Genomic DNA, 19,296 nt, shown 5'->3' on the forward strand with positions numbered 1-19,296 from the left:
TGAGAGTCCTCTCAAAGTACACTTTCTTACTTAATCTGTGGTTGCGGTATTTTTGTCCATGATTTCGGAGAGGATTTTGGTGTTTTGTCTGTGGCTAAAGTCAATTTCTGAAAGGTCAAAGAATTGTGATTCCGGTTGGAATAAAAATTATTAAAATTGTTTACATAACATTAGCAACAATTTCCTTGGAATATTATAATAATTATGTGTTCACAAATTGATATTTAACGTTTCGTAATGGTTTTCGAGTCTTTACCCCGTACGGTTCGCATTCTCTTGCTTGGAGAGCCTGGAGTGGGAAAAACTTCGCTTATTCTTTCTTTGGTGACTGAAGAATTCTCAGAACATGTACCACCTAAAGCGGAAGAAATCACGATTCCTGCTGATGTCACTCCAGAACAAGTACCAACCAACATTGTGGATATCTGTAGTAAGTAGTGTTATCGAAAAAATCATATGTCTAGTCCTAGCAACAACAAACAACTTCAGCCAAATTAAATATTTTTGTTTTTTTAGTAGCTGAACAATCGTTAGAGCAAATTGGTGAAGAAATTGAAAAGGCTCATGTTATATGCATTGTGTTTTCTGTTGAGAAACAAGAAACACTGAATAAGGTTGCTTCATACTGGTTACCATTTGTAAGGGAAAACTGCCCAGACGACCACAGGAAGCCAGTTATTCTTGTTGGAAACAAGATAGATTTAATTGACTATTCTGTTATTGATGTGAGTATTATTACTACATAAATGTATGCTAATTATATTAAACTTCTTGTGAAATTATATGATTGTCACAGGTAATTTATAATTATTATTAAAATATATCTTTTTATTTTTAGCACATATGGGACATAGCTGAAGAGTATCCAGAAGTGGACCGTTGTATAGAATGTTCAGCAAAAACACTTACAAATGTCTCGGAAATGTTCTACAATGCACAAAAAGCGGTGCTACACCCCATCACACCCATTTATTCTATTGAGGAACAAGAGGTGATTATCTATTTTTTACTTTTGACTGGTTACCATAGAAACAAGACTAATGTAGTCTATAAATATCTATATATTTCGCTACAAATCATACCCAAGATAAGATAATTATATTAATTATGCTTCAAGCCCAATACAAAAATTGTATTTAAAAAAATTGTGTGTCTTAGCTGGGAACTAATCATGACATTTAATTTTAGTTGTAATGACTTAAATATGAATCTACACGATAGCCTCCCCTCTGAAATAAGTATTGGGCCATCCTTACGAATCTGCCAGCTAAACGTCGAGGGAATTAGCTTGGCCAAGTGCGAATACCTGCACAAAATGCTGACGAAACACAATGTGGATGTCTTATTGCTACAAGAGACGCACACAAAAGACATGCAAGATCTCGAGTCCAGAGGAAAGATCCTAGGATACAACATTATTTCTGCACACAATCACGCAAAATATGGGATTGTAACCTATGCTAGGGAGAGCCTAACGGACATCTCCATCCTGCCAACTAAAGTAAACCCTAGCAATTTCTACTTAATAGCAATCAAAGTCCAGGACACCTCGATTGTAAACATCTATAAGCCCCCTGCCCAAGAGTGGGGAGACGGACTGCCGGTGTTCCCGCACCCCTGCATCTTCGCGGGCGATTTCAATAGCCACCACATTGCATGGCGCTACGATTCCAATGACCTAAATGGGATCCACCTGCAGCAATGGGCAGAACAAAATAGTTTTCACCTGGTTTTCGACGCAAAGGAGAAGGGGTCCTTCAGATCTGCTCGATGGAAAAGAGACTATAACCCAGATCTCACATTCGTATCATGCGAATCATCAGGTGTTCCTTTTCCCATAACACGAAATATTCTTTGCAATTTCCCCAATAGCCAACACCGTCCAGTTCTGATTAAGACAGGAAACCAAATCCCCTTAATGAAATCAATGCCTCTCCCTAGGTGGAATTTGCAGAAGGCGGACTGGGTTGCCTTTGCAAACGACATGGACTCCGCTATAAGATGGATTCCTCCAATTGCCGAAAATTATTCGAGGTTTGTCGGGCTGACGACTGCAACGGCAAAGAAGTATATTCCGCGGGGTTACAGAAAAACCTATGTCCCTGGTTGGAGTGAAGAAAGCGAACAGCTTTACCGACAATACAAATCGACCGGAGACCAGGAAATAGGACGGAACCTACTGGAGTCACTGGACACGGAGCGGAAAAACAAGTGGTTGACCACTGTGGAAAAGATGGACTTCAAAACGTCAAGCAGGAAGGCATGGAACGTTCTTAACAAATTAACGGGCAAATCGGGCTCAAGAAATGTATGCGTGTCTCAAAAACTAACTGATTCCATAGCCAACCGAGTCGTCGAAACGTCACGTGTAAAAGGTGATCGGCCCCATACTAAAACCGTTAAGAAACTTAGCCAAAACTGCAAGAAAGAGCTCTCGGCTGACGAATTCATCTCAAGACCTTTCACAGAAGAGGAAACAACCTACGCCATCAAACAACTTAAGCTAGGCAAAGCAGCGGGAGAGGATGGCATCTACAATGAATTCATAAAGAACTTGGGGCCAAGCTGTAGAAAATGGCTTACGAATTTCTATGCGGACATACTGGCTAGAAATAAGCTGCCCCCCACTTTCAATTTCGCCAAAATAGTTGCCATCCTCAAACCAAACAAGCCAGCAGATGACCCGAAAAGCTATAGACCTATAGCCCTGCTTAGCTCACTGTATAAATTATTAGAAAAGCTACTTGCTAACAGAATTACACCCTTTATTGAAAAAGTTGTCCCAATAGAGCAGGCCGGATTCAGAGAGGGTCGTAACTGTACAGATCAGGTACTGTCCCTTACGACACATATTGAGACAGGATTTCAAAAACAGCTTAAAACAGTAGCTGTCTTCGTGGATTTATCTGCAGCCTACGACACAGTATGGCGACATGGTCTGTACTACAAATTAATGAAAGCAGTCCCCTGCCGCAATATTACTAGCCTCATAAACAATATGCTATGTAATAGGGAATTTGTCGTCCATCTGGGGGATTATCAGAGTCGTCCCAGGAAGCTAAACAACGGCCTACCACAAGGCTCCACACTGGCGCCACTACTTTTCAATCTTTACACACACGATCTCCCAGAGACAACGTCCAGGAAATTTGTTTATGCTGACGACATTGCATTAACTCACCAGCACTCCACCTTTAAAACGGCGGAAACTCAACTCACCACAGATCTGCAATTACTTAACTCGTACTTTAAAAAGTGGAGACTAGTGCCAAACGCCAGCAAAACAGAGATTTCCACATTCCATCTAAATAATAGACAGGCCTCATACACCCCCACAGTGAGCTTTGATGGCAAAACCCTTTCGCACAATCCACAGCCAAAATACCTCGGCGTGACCTTAGACCGTTCTCTCACATACTCCTCCCACCTCTCTAAGTTGAGCAAGAAGTTAGGAACCCGCAATAACATCCTGCACAAGCTGACTGGAACTACATGGGGAGCCAGCGCTGACGTTCTTCGTACGACAGGACTCAGTCTAGTGTATTCCGCTGGCGAATACTGTGCTCCGGTATGGCTCAACAGCGCACATGTGGAGAAGATCGATGTTCAGCTGCGAAAAACCATGCGATGTATAACCGGCACTATACAGTCAACACCGATACAATGGCTGCCAGCTCTGAGCCATATTGCTCCACCTAATCTCAGGAGACAACAAGCCCTGCTAAAAGAAGCACGCAAAATTGCCTCAAATCCAAAACTGCCCGTCTCCTCCGAATTCTTCTCTCCACCTAAGCTACGCTTGAAATCCCGACAACCGCCGTATAAGACGGCACAGGAACTGAAAGAGGGTAGCTTTAACATTAACGAAAAATGGAAAGAGGATTGGACTGCTAACTTGCCGAAGGCATTTCTTGCGAACTACGATCCCACTAACAAACCGCAGGGTTTCTCAGCTCCAAGACGGGAATGGTGCCAACTAAACAGACTTCGCACTGAAAGCGGCCGATCAGGAGAATTTATGTTTAAGTGTGGGTGGCGAGACTCACCGAAGTGCGACTGCGGAGCACCCGTGCAGTCCATTTACCACATTATCCATGAATGCCCGAAAAGAAAATACCCAGGAGATCCTCTGGACTTACATAAACTAAGTAAATACGCAGCCGACTGGGTGAAGAACTTAGATATTAACCTGTAAAGCGACGAATAAATTCTGATTGATGCCATACGACTAAATAAATAAGTTGTAATGACACATGTTGTAGATTAGGTCAATCACCACTTTCATTGCCAACATTCTGAATTGTGATATTCTGTTTTTCTAGCTCACAGAAAAATGTAAAAAGGCTCTCTCTAGAATATTCAGGATCTGTGATCTAGATGGCGATGGACTTATGGATGACTATGAGATTACATTATTCCAAAGGAAATGCTTTGACACTCCACTGCAATTACAGGTAAAAAGAAATGCTAGTCAAAACTGTCATTAATATAAATAATTTATTCCAGTCAGCATGAAACAGAACAATATTATGCATTTTACATTGTTTATCAATCTTACAACCCATTGTTGTTATTTAAATAATTAATAATATATTTAAAACTTACAGTAAACTGTGTGTTAAATAAGTAAACACATTAAGTGCTTATTGACCTTGAACTTTTGTGTTACAACTACACATGAGGTTATTAAAAAATGTGTAAAGAGATAAATACATAATAATATATGTATAATTTTTTTTTTGTCAGTAATTAAGAATTATTTTAAAATCCTAGCTCTACATATCTTTATATGAGCTTTTGAAGTTCAGTTTTGAACAAATATTATTTTGTGATATGAATAAAATCATAAAATTGTATTCAGGCTAGTATCATTTTTCTTCCAGGTTTTAGATGAAGTAAAATCTGTAATTGCTCAAAACATCGCTGGGGGCATTGAAAATGATTGTATCACAATGAAAGGCTTTATATTTTTACATTGCCTGTTCATACAACGAGGCAGGAATGAGACAACTTGGACAGTCCTCCGCAAGTTTGGATATGATGAATCTTTAGAATTGATGCATAGCTATTTGTATGCAAAGTAAGTTATGACAATGACATTCATTTCACTCAATGTTTTGCAAACAATAGGTTGCTTTTCTCTTTTAGTTCTTGCAATAGAGATTTTTACTGGCTATCATTTGTTCAATAGAACTGAAATTCCAATTAAACACAAAGCTTTCAATTCCACACTTAACATATCACATTATTGCCACAAGTGCAATAAGTTTCAGTAGAAATTCCACCTTATTGCAGAGGGCCTTATTGCACATTAAGCTTAGGGCCCTTTTAGGCATGGAATGCCACATACGTATATAATTTTAATTACAAGTTTAATACAATACAGGATGTAATTTTTATAACAAGAAATGGTTTTTCTTCGATTTTATATTTCAATTTCATTTTGTCTCAAAAACACTTAACGCGTGCACATATTCCGATTTCTGACTGCAATTTATAAACAAATAATCACTTCCTTAAATATTGTCTGTAATAAATGTATACCCTGTATAAAAATATTTTGTTACCTTACAGCATCAAAGTACCATCTGGTTGTACATCTGAGCTTTCATACAAAGGTCAACAGTTTTTGACGCAACTATTTGAAAAGTATGACAAGGACAAGGATGGTATGCTCAATCCAACTGAATTGAAGAATGTGTTCTCCAGCTGCCCTAGAATCCCTTGGCACAATTTGAGATACACTGTACCTACTAATGAAAAGGTATGTTTACGATTTATTTTTAAATCTTGGAGATTCTGTGTTGACAAACAATAAAATTGATTTCATTCCTTCACTTGAAGCATGATTCAATATTTATAATATACATTACATACTTCAGAATGACATGATCTAAATCAACTATGCATATGTCTGACTTTGCAAATCCTCCTCAGGATAACATTAGGTACATGATAACTACATTATGTCTTTAGACTTATATTGAAGGAGATTTTTGTCGAGCTCCCGATATTTCGACACAGTTACATGCATTACATGCATCATGATCACGTAAAACCATGTTCCGTACACCGAGCGGATATTGCCTTTGCCCGTGTCATGAAACGCATGTCATTATCCTCCTTGCGTTATCCTGGCATTTGCCACGGCTCATGGGAGCCTGGGGTCCGCTTTGACAACTAATCCCAATATTTGGCGTAGGCACTAGTTTTACAAAAGCGACTGCCGTCTCACCTCCAACCTGAAGGGTAACACTGGGCCTTATTGGGATTAGTCCGGTTTCCTCACGATGTTTTCCTTCACCGTGCACGCATGTAGAAACTCTTATATCTTTTTTTATCAGGGATACCTGACACTGCAAGGCTGGATGTGTCGCTGGACGCTGATGACGCTAATGGATCTACAGAACACAAGTGCCTATCTAGCCTACCTGGGCTTTAACTTCCTCGAAAACGAGTCACAAAAAGCTGCAATACATAGTGAGTATAACATTTTATATCAAGCAGGATGCACCTGGCAAATCGAAGATATGTATACAATACGTTACGTTAGGTATTATACAAATAATCTTATCTTACTCAGCAAAACATACAAACGAAATGTTTCAATGACATAATCGTCAATTCACTTTTTGATATTTACAATATCCGCCAAATATATTTCTCATAGTCATGATACTCATGATGTATTTTTACTTAGTAATTTGGGTCCCCCCAATTAGCGTAAGTCGTTAACAAAAATTAACTCGCTGTCAGTTTTGTGATGATAATTAAGCATAAAATATGTCTAAACATCTACTTTTTTCACATTCTGAATGTAGATTATCGCTTAAAGTTTATGTACCTAACTAACACAAAAACAATATATTTATTGAAATTTCATGCTTAATTATCGTCACAAAACTAATTGGGGGGTCCCAAAACTCCCAAATTTTGAAAATGCCCATTTATAACACATAGGTACATAAATATTTAACGGTGTTCGATCAGAAGTTTTTTTTTATAAAAAACTACGATTGAATAAGTACGTTATTGAATGTTACGTGGGCGTTGAATGAATGATTTATTGCGTATATGTTAATTCAGGTTACAATAGCAGGTACAGGTGCATATTATAAAACAGTTCCACTGAACAATACCTTTACAGGTGTATACGCTAACATAACTTACACTAAAATAAATTAATAGTTTAAAAAACACTATAAAACACGCTTTTATAAATGCACGTAAAAGCCACAAATAAATTATGGATCGTTCAAGTTGTCTCTATTTGTGAGCTGAAGTTTAAAAACTATGTGCTTTTAATTATAATATTTGATTGTAAAAGCGTGGGGCGCTTAAGGATCACAAGAAAACTTTTTTTTTGTTTTTTTTTTCGTGGGGAATGCGTTTACGCATACCGCCGGGTCTGAGGTGGTGGGCGACCCGGTCGGTTATGTGGGGCTCGAGGCTGTAAAGAGTCCCCCCTACCCACTAAACCCCACGGTGTCCATCCGCGGCCCCGCAGCGGCCATCCTGGATCAGAATCCCTCGCAGGTCGGGCCATGAGCCGACCGGTCCTCACTGTGGGAGCGCTTCCTGGACACAAGGGTCGCACTCTCCAACTCGAGAGCCAGCGTATTGGGCGGGGGCGCTCTCATGCATCCCTCGCCCGCTGGCTGTCTTTAGGGTGGCAGGTTCCGCTCGTGAGCGGCACGTCTGCGACCTATGCATCACAAGAAAACCTTAACCCAACTTATTTTAAATACAACGTTGATCTTTTTTTATGCGGGGGCTTCGCCCCCGAGCCCCCTTTGTTTGCTCTGAAAGGTCACAAGAAAACGCTATCCCAACTTATTTTAAATACTACGTTAATCTTTCTTTTATGCGGGGGCTTCGCCCCCCGAGCCCCCCTTTGTTTGCTCTTAAAGGTCACAAGAAAACGCTAACCCAACTTATCTTAAATACTACGTTGATTTTTCTTTCATGCGGGGGCTTCGCCCCCCGACCCCCCCTTTGTTTGCTCTTAAAGGTCACAAGAAAACGCTAAACCAATTTATTCTAAATACTACGTTGATCTTTCTTTCATGCGGGGGGCTTCGCCCCCCGACCCCCCCCTTTGTTTGCTCTTAAAGGTCACAAGAAAACGCTAACCCAACTTATTTTAAATACAACGTTGATCTTTCTTTCATGAGGGGGCTTCGCCCCCGAGCCCCCCTTTGTTTGCTCTTAAAGGTCACAAGAAAACCTTAACCCAACTTATTTTAAATACAACGTTGATCTTTCTTTTATGCGGGGGCTTCGCCCCCGAGCCCCCTTTGTTTGCTCTTAAAGGTCACAAGAAAACGCTAACCCAACTTATTTTAAATACAGCGTTGATCTTTCTTTCGTGCGGGGGCTTCGCCCCCCGAGCCCCCCTTTGTTTGCTCTTAAAGGTCACAAGAAAACCTTAACCCAACTTATTTTAAATACAACATTGATCTTTCTTTTATTGCTCTGGAATGTCACAAGAAAACGCTAACCCAACTTATTTTAAATACTACGTTAATCTTTCTTTTATGCGGGGGGCTTCTCCCCCCGAGCCCCCCTTTGTTTGCTCTTAAAGGTCACAAGAAAACGCTAACCCAACTGATCTAAAATACTACATTGATCTTTCTTTCATGCGAGGGGCTTCGCCCCCCGAGGCCCCCTTTTCTTTACTCTTAAGGATCACAAGAAAACTTAACCCAACTTATTTTAAATACAACGTTGATCTTTCTTTTATGCGGGGGGCCTCGCCCCCCGAGCCCCCTTTGTTTGCTCTGAAAGGTCACAAGAAAACGCTATCCCAACTTATTTTAAATACTACGTTCATCTTTCTTTTATGCGGGGGCTTCGCCCCCGAGCCCCCCCTTTGTTTGCTCTTAAAGGTCACAAGAAAACGCTAACCCAACTTATCTTAAATACTACGTTGATCTTTCTTTCATGCGGGGCTTCGCCCCCGAGCCCCCTTTGTTTGCTCTGAAAGGTCACAAGAAAACGCTATCCCAACTTATTTTAAATACTACGTTAATCTTTCTTTTATGCGGGGGGCTTCGCCCCCCGAGCCCCCCTTTGTTTTGTTTGCTCTTAAAGGTCACAAGAAAACGCAAACCTAACTTATCTTAAATACTACGTTGATCTTTCTTTCATGCGGGGGGCTTCGCCCCCCGGGCCCCCCTTTGTTTGCTCTGAAAGGTCACAAGAAAACGCTATCCCTACTTATTCTAAATACTACGTTGATCTTTCTTTCATGCCTCCCCCCTCGAGCCCCCCCCCTTTTTCTGTTCTTATCTTCCGGCACCATCATCAGGCCTTGAAACCTAATCGTAGTCATAGTTCATTACAAGACTTTGTAAGAAGCCCAAGAACAGCTATGATACGATGTTCCATCATGTAGTTCCAGTTCATATCTTCCGGCTCCATCATCAGACCTTGAAACCTAATCGTAGTCAAAGTTCATTACAAGACTTTTCTAAGAAGCCCAAAAACAGCTATAATCACAAGAAAACGCTAACCCAACTTATCTTAAATACTACGTTGATCTTTCTTTCATGCGGGGGCTTCGCCCCCCGAGCCCCCCTTTGTTTGCTCTGAAAGGTCACAAGAAAACGCTATCCCAACTTATTTTAAATACTACGTTAATCTTTCTTTTATGCGGGGGGCTTCGCCCCCCGAGCCCCCCTTTGTTTGCTCTTAAAGGTCACAAGAAAACGCAAACCTAACTTATCTTAAATACTACGTTGATCTTTCTTTCATGCTTGTTTATTTTGGAGCATAGGTTTTCGATAAGATCCTTCCAATCACATTGATGATCCAAAGTTATCCCCAAAAACTTAATTTGCGACACTTCTTCGATAGCAGCACCATTATATTCTATATGTAATTGAAAAGTATCACTACGAGATGTACTAAACTGCATATACTTTGTTTTAGAAACATTTACTTGTAAATTATTGACTGTTAACCAGTGTATTGCTTGCTCTAATGTCGAATTTATGTCATCATTATAAGCAGTCAGATCATTCCCTTCTATGATTATAGTAGTGTAGATAGCGTTTATATCAGACGCAAAGTACTTTACCACGTCTCCCTTGTTTGCCATTTAGGTGGGTAATATTTCTCTAGTAGAAAATACTACAGTATTTTTCTTGTTATGCTGAGTAATAAAAGTATGATATTTATTTATAGGTCATTAACGCGCTCTAGCCTAGCTAATCCAATATTTACTTAGTCCAGTTTAAAATTATGATGTAATCTATGCCGGATGCCATCACGACGGATGTCGACTATGGTGGAAATTAGTAAAAAAGTTGAACAAACTCCTGTCAATCTTGTTATTGTCATTTGAAGTTTCATACATACATCTTAAAGTGTATTTTTAACTGTTCCTTAATTACAGCTGTTGTTTTTATCTGACGTAACGTTTTTTTTCAGTAACCCGCGAGAAAAAGGTGGATATTGCCAAGAAACAGTCGAGCCGCAACGTGTACCAGTGCCACGTCATCGGGCCGCGCGCCTGCGGGAAGACTGCCATCTGCCGGAGCTTCCTTGGCATTGCCCATAAGGTCATTATCACAGAATTAGTTTAGAAAATTGCGTAGGTCACTATCGGAAATAATGTCTTGCCAGATTTTAACCTGAAAACCCTTAGAAAGTTAAACTATCTGGGAAATATTTTAAGGTACAGTGGGGCAATTGGACTGGGAGCAATTTTCAACTACTCGATTTTTTCCATGTTTTGCATGGTTTGCATTATGAAATAGTGTCCACTGGTCATATATTATATGGCTCGCATTTTCAGTGGATACATATGGAGTTAAAGTTAATAGTGTAAAACATGGAAAAAAATCGATCGAGCCCAGCTGAATTTTAAGGAGAGAAAAAGTTAACTGGTTTGGAGAGATTTTAAGAAGGTTGACTATTTCAATAGAAATCACAAAATTAAGGAATCTCAAAGAGTGGCTTGACGAGCCACAATCGTGTCTCCAAAGAGACAGGTTGCCAATATAGTATTTTGTTGTTTAAAAGGGACCCTACAAATCTTTTATGTAGATATACAATATGCACATTGCTCGCATATTCGTATCTAAACTGTATGTTTAAGTACAGCGCTCGCGTTAGAAAGAGACAAAACGTAGCCTATGGCACTCTCCATTCCTTCAAATATCTCCACTTAAAAAATTACGTCAATTCGTCGCTCCGTTTTGCCGTGAAAGACGGACAAACAAACAGACACACACACTTTCCCATTTATAATATTAGTATGGATGTAAGTGACATACCTTATGCTTATTTCAGTAGCCCGTGTAGGAAGAGTGGGGTAAGAACTAGGTAAATTCCCTTAATGCTAATGGCCCATACACAGTTGTGTAATAAGTTAACCAACACTAGAACAGGAAGGTATAACGGACCCTGTACATTCGACAGATTTTTTTAATTTTCCATTACTAAATTGTGACGTTTAATTACAGAAAATAAAGCCAACTCAAGAGCGCGGAGGCGGCGATAGCACCGACAACTGCTGCATCAACACAGTCCAAGTATACGGCCAGGAGAAGAACCTCGTCCTCAAAGAGATCCCCATCGCTCGCGTGTCGGACTCACTCAACCCTAGCGAGGTCAACTGCGATGTCGCCTGTCTTGTCTATGATGTGTCCGCAAGTCGATCGTTCGAGTACATCGCGAGGATATACATAGTGAGTATTCTGCTTATTAGTTTCGAATCTTCAGTGATCCTTTTGGCCTCGCGGTAGCTCAGCCCGACCACTCGTAGGTCACTCTAGACGGACCGTCATCAGGAGTAGTAGGTTCGTAACCAATGTGACAAGGGGCGCTTACGACATACAATTCTTCTAATACTTGATACTTCTGAAGATGCGAAGAAAGCGAAGTTGAGTCTGACAACATTTTATGACTTGATTAACAAATTGGCTGTATTTTCTTGATTAAAATAACAACCATACAAGGTAAAAGCTTGACGTAAGCGCCATTCTCGTCGTGCCATGCCCCACAAACGCTCTTGCTACGATAACGAAACACTTTGTCTATCTATCACTCTTCCATAATTATTATTGCGACAGTAACCAAAAGCTACGACTTCCATCCCCAAACGATTGACGTTTTCAATGTCTCAACTGTACCTCCTCTCCCAGAAATATTTCGCGGAAAGCCACATCCCAGTGCTGATCGTGGGCACCCGCAGCGACGTGCCGGTCCGGCAGGAGTACATCCTGCAGCCCGACGTGTTCTGCAGCAAGTACCAGCTGCTGCCGCCGCAGAGCTTCGCCGCGCGCGACAACCGCCGCGACGTGTTCGTCAAGCTCGCCACCATGGCTGCTTTTCCGTAAGCATTCACATTGCAACCTGCATAAAGCACTGGCTCCACCAAGAGCTAGTAAGCTATGAGCTATCGGCTATAAAAACGAACAAAAGTTAGTCGCTCCCATGTAAATAAAATAGACGCCATGATAGCGCAGGCGACTTATAACTATAGTTCATAGCCGAGCTATGAGCTACAAAATGGGGCTATCTTTTGTTCGTTCATGTTGTTCATGATGTTTTTATAGCCATAGTTTACTTTTGGTGGGACCAGTGCCTAAAAGCTGATCTAATAAAGGGAGGGGGTGGAGTCTGGGCCTCAAATCGCCCGCGATGTACACACATAGCTGGATACGCCCTTTACTACACTTCATGTTTAGGTTCCAATTTCGAGCGGTTTAAAGAATGAAGAAAAAATAAAGTATGAATAACTTGATCGATTGGAAGTTTTTGTACGTCGATAATAGAAATAGGTGGTAACTTACCAAGGCGTGGCAATTACTATTATTCACGTTGCGATTTACATTTTGTACCCGTCACTTTTGTGATAAACGTCTTGCTAAACTAGTTCAAAATAATGAGTATTTAGACCTCACATTTGTAAAAAATACTTAAACTTATATCATAGTCTCCTCAAAAACTTAGTTTATGTCCTTTAAACATGAAGATTCTTGTATCGGCTCGTTTGTACCATGATAAAATCCCCGTACAGTAAATATTAGACTCACGAGTTGAATTTTTATTGATGAGATAAAACGAGAAATTAGGAAAAAGCTTTTATTTTTGAAATTCCCCTTGATATGAAAAATCGCGCTTCATTTCTTCAATAAATTAATTACCCAAAGATAACACCATTGACTGTTATTTTAATTGTCTTTGTCAGTCAATTTCAAGCTGCTTGGATTTTATTCAGCAAACGCAGGTAAATATTGTCACTAATATTAAGTAGAAAAACGTTATAGGCTAGGTTGTCTGGAAGAAATTGATTTATACTTACTATGTTGTTTCCTGTATAATATTGAGGTGTGCAATAAAGTGTAGGGTAAGGTGGTTGACAGTGGGTCGCTGGTGCACAATAGGTCACGCACACTACGACGAATTCAAATACACTATTATTAATTTATTACGCGCCGTGGATACCTCTGGCCAATACGTACCTACTAGCTCAGTGCCCAGGGGACCGCGCGAACAGAACGTTGTGTGCAGGTGTGAACGTGATATCACTCCGCGGGTAGCATATTTACGTAAGTTGGAATTTATCGTATAATTTCGAATTATATGCCATTGAATGTCTTGTTATCGTTTTTATTACTACCTTGATTAAAAAGCTATTGTGTGTTTTAACATTTTCCTATAAATATTTCTTTTGTATTTGTTTTTAATTATTTAATTTTTTTGGCGTGTAGGTTGACATTGGGTCATATGGGTCAAGTACACAGTGGGTCAGATTTAGTACACATTTCTATGTTACAGACTGCCTCGAAAAAGGGTCACACCTGTAGAAATGAAGGAGGAATACCAAACGAACGAGTGGAAAAAGCATAGGCTGCCATAAAAAAATCTTGGAAGACTATTTTTATGTGGCTCTTACTTATGTTGTATGGTCAGAAATGTTCATTTCAGAAATATTGATCCCATAAAAGCATTTTGAGTAGTTAATTATTTATATACGCATAATAATTATTGGTCTAATTTTCTTACATTATAAAGTTTAAGTTAGATAACAAGAAATATTTATTTTTGTTGTATTGTATGGCTGTTTACTAAGCTTGTATGGCCGAAAGTGGAAATTCTTACAAATTGGATCTTTTAGTTAGATGATCAGTACACCTATGTTACTAGGTTTTGATATTTAGTATTGAATATTTTAATAAAAATTAATACATGTTCTGTTTCATTCTTTTTCCCCTTATCTTTCTGATATGATTCTCTTTGGTCCACTGTGGACCACTGGTATATCCATTGTTCACACCCCCTGTTGCACAGTGGATCAAATTCCATTTTTTTTTAAAAGCGTTAGTGACCATACATGTCTCATAATATAGCTTTTAAACCACAACACAATAAATCTTAAATAAATGATGTATATAAGAGTCCAAACAAAATGTAAATATGTCAAACCTTTCCTGAGATATGGCCTCCGAAAAATTGAGTGATCCACTGTCAACCATCTTACCCTATTTGTATTGTATAGTATTGTTATATGTATTCAAATCGATGTAGGCACGTGTGAAATTGTGTGGATTCTAAGTTCAAGGACAAGCCTTTTGTATCCAGATATAACGTCCGATGACCTTTAAATAAAAGACTAATCCTCTAAACCATCAGTTTGTCAATATTTAGATTTTTTTTTTAAACCATAACTTCAGTTTTTTTTGGAATCTTATTCCCTAGTATTCGATAGTAATTTAGATATAAACCTCATAACTCATTTATTGATTCGTTCTTGTGATATTAGCTATACACAGCTATACATTTTTATGTAAAAAGTGCTTGAGAAATTATCACTATAAACCGATTTGTATGTCAACAGACACCTGAAGCACTTCGCAAGTTTTGCCGGCGAAAACTCTTCTTGGTGGAAAGCGGGGATCGGCGTCGCCGCCGCCACGGTCATGGGGCTCGTCCTCCTCAAGATGTTCAACTTCCAGAAACGATAACTGCCACCTCTAGCACCTGTCCCACCGACCGTTAGAATAGCATAGAGCCTGACTCGCGTTTAGATACCTCGGGCCCGTGCACTTGGTATGGTACTTAAGAATTTAGGGGGCCCCTTTCTTCATCTCAGAAGATTGCTAGGTTACCTGGGCTTATAGGCCCGGAACAAGATGAAAAGTAAGCCCTGAATAGAGCCACAGCTTCATTCAATACAGAGGCAGACAATGTGACAATCGTTGAATACCTCATCGAAATCAAGATATATTTTTTATTTTCGCTTATCGATGTATAGTTGCTATATTGTCTAGAATGTCTAGAGTGTCTAGACCATGTGCAAATTACGTAGTTTTCTGAAAATTGGAAAAGTTCTCAGAAATTTCAGGAAAATTTCTCGTGAAACACTTTCATTTTGGAAATGGAAAATTTCGATTCCCATACAAACATATGAGAAGTTGCCGAAATTATTCCATGTAGGTAGAAATTTCGCAATTTTGGAAACCTTTCGAATGGCAGGCACATCATTACTCTCACTTATTCAGACATTATTCTCACTGCTCGGAGCAGTTACTGGCGCTGAGCGCAATTATAGTTTTCACACAGACCGTAGGATATGTAGTTTATTTAAAATGAGAACTAATATTTTGAGCTCAGGTTGACCTTTGGAATGAAAGTGCAACTGAGGTGTGTTCGATGCCTAGCATCTCTAAAAGACACGCGAAATAAATTTCATCAATATAATATGGTCTGTGTAGTTACAAATGCTCTCCGAACGGCGTTGCTTAGCACCTAATATATGTATAATGACGACGCGTATGACGCGTAAACTTGATAACGTTTCCTCGGTTGTCTTGGACAGGGGTGCTTCTGTAAGTAGATATATATTTTTGTGGTAGAGATGACAGAGTGAAGAAATAGAATAAGCAGTACTATAAAGTATAAATCGGCAGCGAGAATAGATTCTTGAGTGATATAAATAGAAGTAGTCGGTTCCTGGTCGGTGGTGGACAGCTGTCTATACAAATTTGTTGTATTAGATCTTTATCTATGAATTAGAGTGCATCTCACACCAAAGACATAATAACATTTGCTTCTTGCAGCTTAAATACACAGTATTTTGGTTTTTTTTTAAATGTAAATAAAGTTTTATTTATTCCTGTACTTGTCTTTAATTTTATGGGTTAACCAGTGGTGGAACATCCATCCATATTTTTTTCCTGACAGCTCAAAAAAGGAAAACTAACCTCGCCTCTCCGTGCCGTCACTACCTATTAACTTCGTCCATAACAACGTTGCTGTCATGGCACTCATGGCCAATATGGCCAGATAATAGAATTTGAAAGTTTCATGAATTACTCATACCGTTATTTAATTATTGAAATAAAATGAAATGAAATATTTACTTTTCCAAGTAGGCATATCAGAATACGCATATGAACGTCAAATAAAGCTACGCCGGCTCTAACCCAACGCCTCAGCCTCGAGAAGATTTCAGTCCCCCCTCAGTTGGAGGGGGGTATCCACTATGGGACAGGCAAGAAACTCGGCGGGCCACTTCTTTTCAAAACATTACATCTTATAATTAACATGCATTAAATTTAAAAAAAACAAGATACAATTTAAAAAGCAAAAGTATTCATCAAAAAAAATATTAACAGACTAGGTGCCTACTCTATGGAAATTAATTTCAATAAATTATTTAGAAGTGGAGGCACACTGAAAGGTTATGACAGATGGCGCCACGTTAACACGACTTTTGCACAGATAAAGAAGATTGCTTTTTACTTTATCTGTAGGTTCTTGTTCAATAGCCCTATCACATTACAGTGAGAGAGCGAGAAGATATTTTTTTCTCCCTCTCACATATGAAATAACGTTTACCGGCTATTACATACTGTTACGCACACGTTACGCACTTGCGCAGGCGCCGCCTGGCGGGATAAAATGTCAGTGTGCCTCCTCATTGGTCAGTGAACTCTATAATTTTCAAATTTTGACCGTCTATATATTTTTTGGTTTTTACTATCATGGGCATCATGGCGCCACCGCAGAGCATGAGAGCAGCACTCAAAACTAAAAAATAGGTACAGTCTATTACAAAGAGATGTATCCACTTTTTCACCTTATTACAATGCAATAGGGTGAAGCGTCAATCCGCGGCAAGAGTAACATAAGTCACGTTTTATGGCATGTTCCATTGATTCACGATGCAAGTTCAAGTATCTTTATAATCTTCAAATAAGTGTTACTTTCCCAATTTTTAGCTGTAAGTAGTTCAAATAAACACTCAATGAAGTCGTGGCTCACGTTACTTAAATACGTGGATTCACCCTGAAAAAGTGGATATATACTATTTTATAAAATTAAGTAAAAAATATAGATTTCATATTTATTTAGTCATTTAGGGATACTTTTTTTTTAAAGCTACTGCCCACTACTTCTAATAAATTAAAAAAAGTATCAAGCACGACTGTATGGCACACGGAAGTATTGGCACGACTGGCAACTCCAATGACAGCCTGGCTAGGAGGCTACGGTGAATCGTGGGCGAATCACTTTCGACGTGTTGCCTCTCTATCGCACTTGTGAATTCATACGTAAGTGTGTCAGGGCGGAAACAGGTCGAACTTGATCCGCGACAGGTCTTCAGCTCAGCTGTTTTAGATCGATGAAGTTGAAGGATGCAATTTGCTGTTGTTTTTACATTTTTACCTGTCCTCACGTAAATCGATATGTTAAAAATAAAACGAAAAGCATTATCTCTTGAAGATAAGGCGATGGTAATAAAAATGTATGATGAAAAATCGCAGACAAAAAAAACAACGGAGTTAGCTGCCGAGCTGCAGATGCCAATTTCTACACTTCGTACGATATTAAAAAACAGAAAAGAAATCCAAGAAAAACGGTTCTTGCGAATTGCGAAGAGAAAAAGACAGAAGGTAGGAAAATTTCATAAACTAGAAAAGATTTTAGTAGAATGGCTCCACCATGCACGAGCTCTAGAAGAACCTATGAATGGGCGCATTCTATGCGAAAAAGCCCATGATATTGCGAAAAGCTTACAAATAACAGATTTTACTGGTTCAAGCGGTTGGCTCAGTCGTTTCAAAAATCGTTTCGGCATAACATACAATCAAATTAGTGAGGAAACAGAAACAGCGGTTGGCCAGACAGGCATTAATAAAAGAGAAGAAGAAACATCGGCAGAACACGATGTAAATTGCAAAGTCAACGAAATGTTGGAAACAGTGGATGAGCAAGTTGAAGATGGCCAAATTTGCGTCAAATATGAAACTATAACAGAAGTAGCAGAGCAAGATGTTGGTGCATGGATGACCGCACTTCCAACCTTATTACAAAATTATGAGCCCCAGGACATTTTTAACGCAGACGAATTTGGTTTGTTTTACAAATTGATGCCTAATAGATCTTATAACTTCGATGAGGAGCCCTGCAATGCTAACGCAGAAAGACTAACTGTTCTAGCGTGTACAAATTCAGATGGCTCGGAAAAGTTACGTTTACTAATTATTGGTAATGAGCAAAATCCGTGTTGTTTGAAAAATGTAAGATCGCTACCGGTCACTTATGACGTAAACTCACATGCATGGATGACTAGGAGACGTTTCATCGATTGGTTGAAAACTTTGGATAATTACTTTCACATAAAGGGCAGGAAAATAATACTTTTCGTTGTCGATTGCCCTGCACATACCAAAGATGTCAAGCTAACAAATGTCAAGCTTGAGATCATACCTACAAATGTAAGCAGATACCAGCCAATGGTTCAGGGTATAGTACACGACATTAAACAAGGTTATAGAGCTCGATTAATACATCGATATCTAAACCAAAACCCCGATTCCAAAAGACAGCTGAACTTGCATGATGCGATACTTTACATTGCAGCGGCATGGCAAGCTATTAAGACTGAAACTATAAAAGACTGTTTTGATAAAGCAGGTTTTAGAAACAATCTCAAAGTAGAGTTTGAGGTATCACAACCTGCATTACCACAGGACTCAGAGTATTATGCTTCCATTGATGACAATATCTCAACTTGCGAAGACCCATTGCGCATAGACAGCATGTATAACACCCAAACAGATACTGTTAATGATCATGAAGATGCCCAAAAACTGGAGGAAACCCCAATTATGTCACATGCCCAGGCTCTGACAGCAGTGGCTGATTTAAGACGTTATGTGTCTTGTGTAAGCGATAGCGAAGACATGATCGCGAAATTGAATTACATAGAATGTTTTGTAATTGATAAAGCGTCTAAATCTCTACATTCTCTACCCTACGAAAATAATTACTCGA

At 39.3% G+C, this 19,296-nt stretch overlaps 1 protein-coding gene across 3 annotated transcripts; it reads left to right on the forward strand.

Annotated features, from left to right (window-relative positions):
- The first annotated feature begins 79 nt into the window (after positions 1-79).
- On the forward strand, positions 80-16,132 carry LOC125227881 (mitochondrial Rho GTPase). Of its 3 annotated transcripts, none has more exons than XM_048132262.1 (12): positions 80-430; positions 520-725; positions 839-991; positions 4,323-4,454; positions 4,884-5,080; positions 5,575-5,764; positions 6,345-6,480; positions 10,435-10,565; positions 11,472-11,696; positions 12,153-12,343; positions 13,202-13,240; positions 14,852-16,132. In XM_048132262.1, the coding sequence occupies exons 1-12, from the start codon at positions 238-240 to the stop codon at positions 14,976-14,978; spliced, it is 1,920 nt and encodes a 639-aa protein (XP_047988219.1). In that variant the 5' UTR covers positions 80-237; the 3' UTR covers positions 14,979-16,132. The 3 variants fall into 3 exon arrangements, with proteins under 3 accessions (XP_047988219.1, XP_047988218.1, XP_047988220.1); XM_048132261.1 differs by having other exon boundaries at positions 81-430; positions 517-725; XM_048132263.1 differs by lacking the exon at positions 13,202-13,240 and having other exon boundaries at positions 82-430; positions 517-725.
- The last annotated feature ends 3,164 nt before the right edge of the window (positions 16,133-19,296 follow it).

The sequence above is a fragment of the Leguminivora glycinivorella genome, chromosome 7 (assembly GCF_023078275.1).
Source record: "Leguminivora glycinivorella isolate SPB_JAAS2020 chromosome 7, LegGlyc_1.1, whole genome shotgun sequence".
Classification (NCBI taxonomy): Eukaryota; Metazoa; Arthropoda; class Insecta; order Lepidoptera; family Tortricidae; genus Leguminivora; species Leguminivora glycinivorella.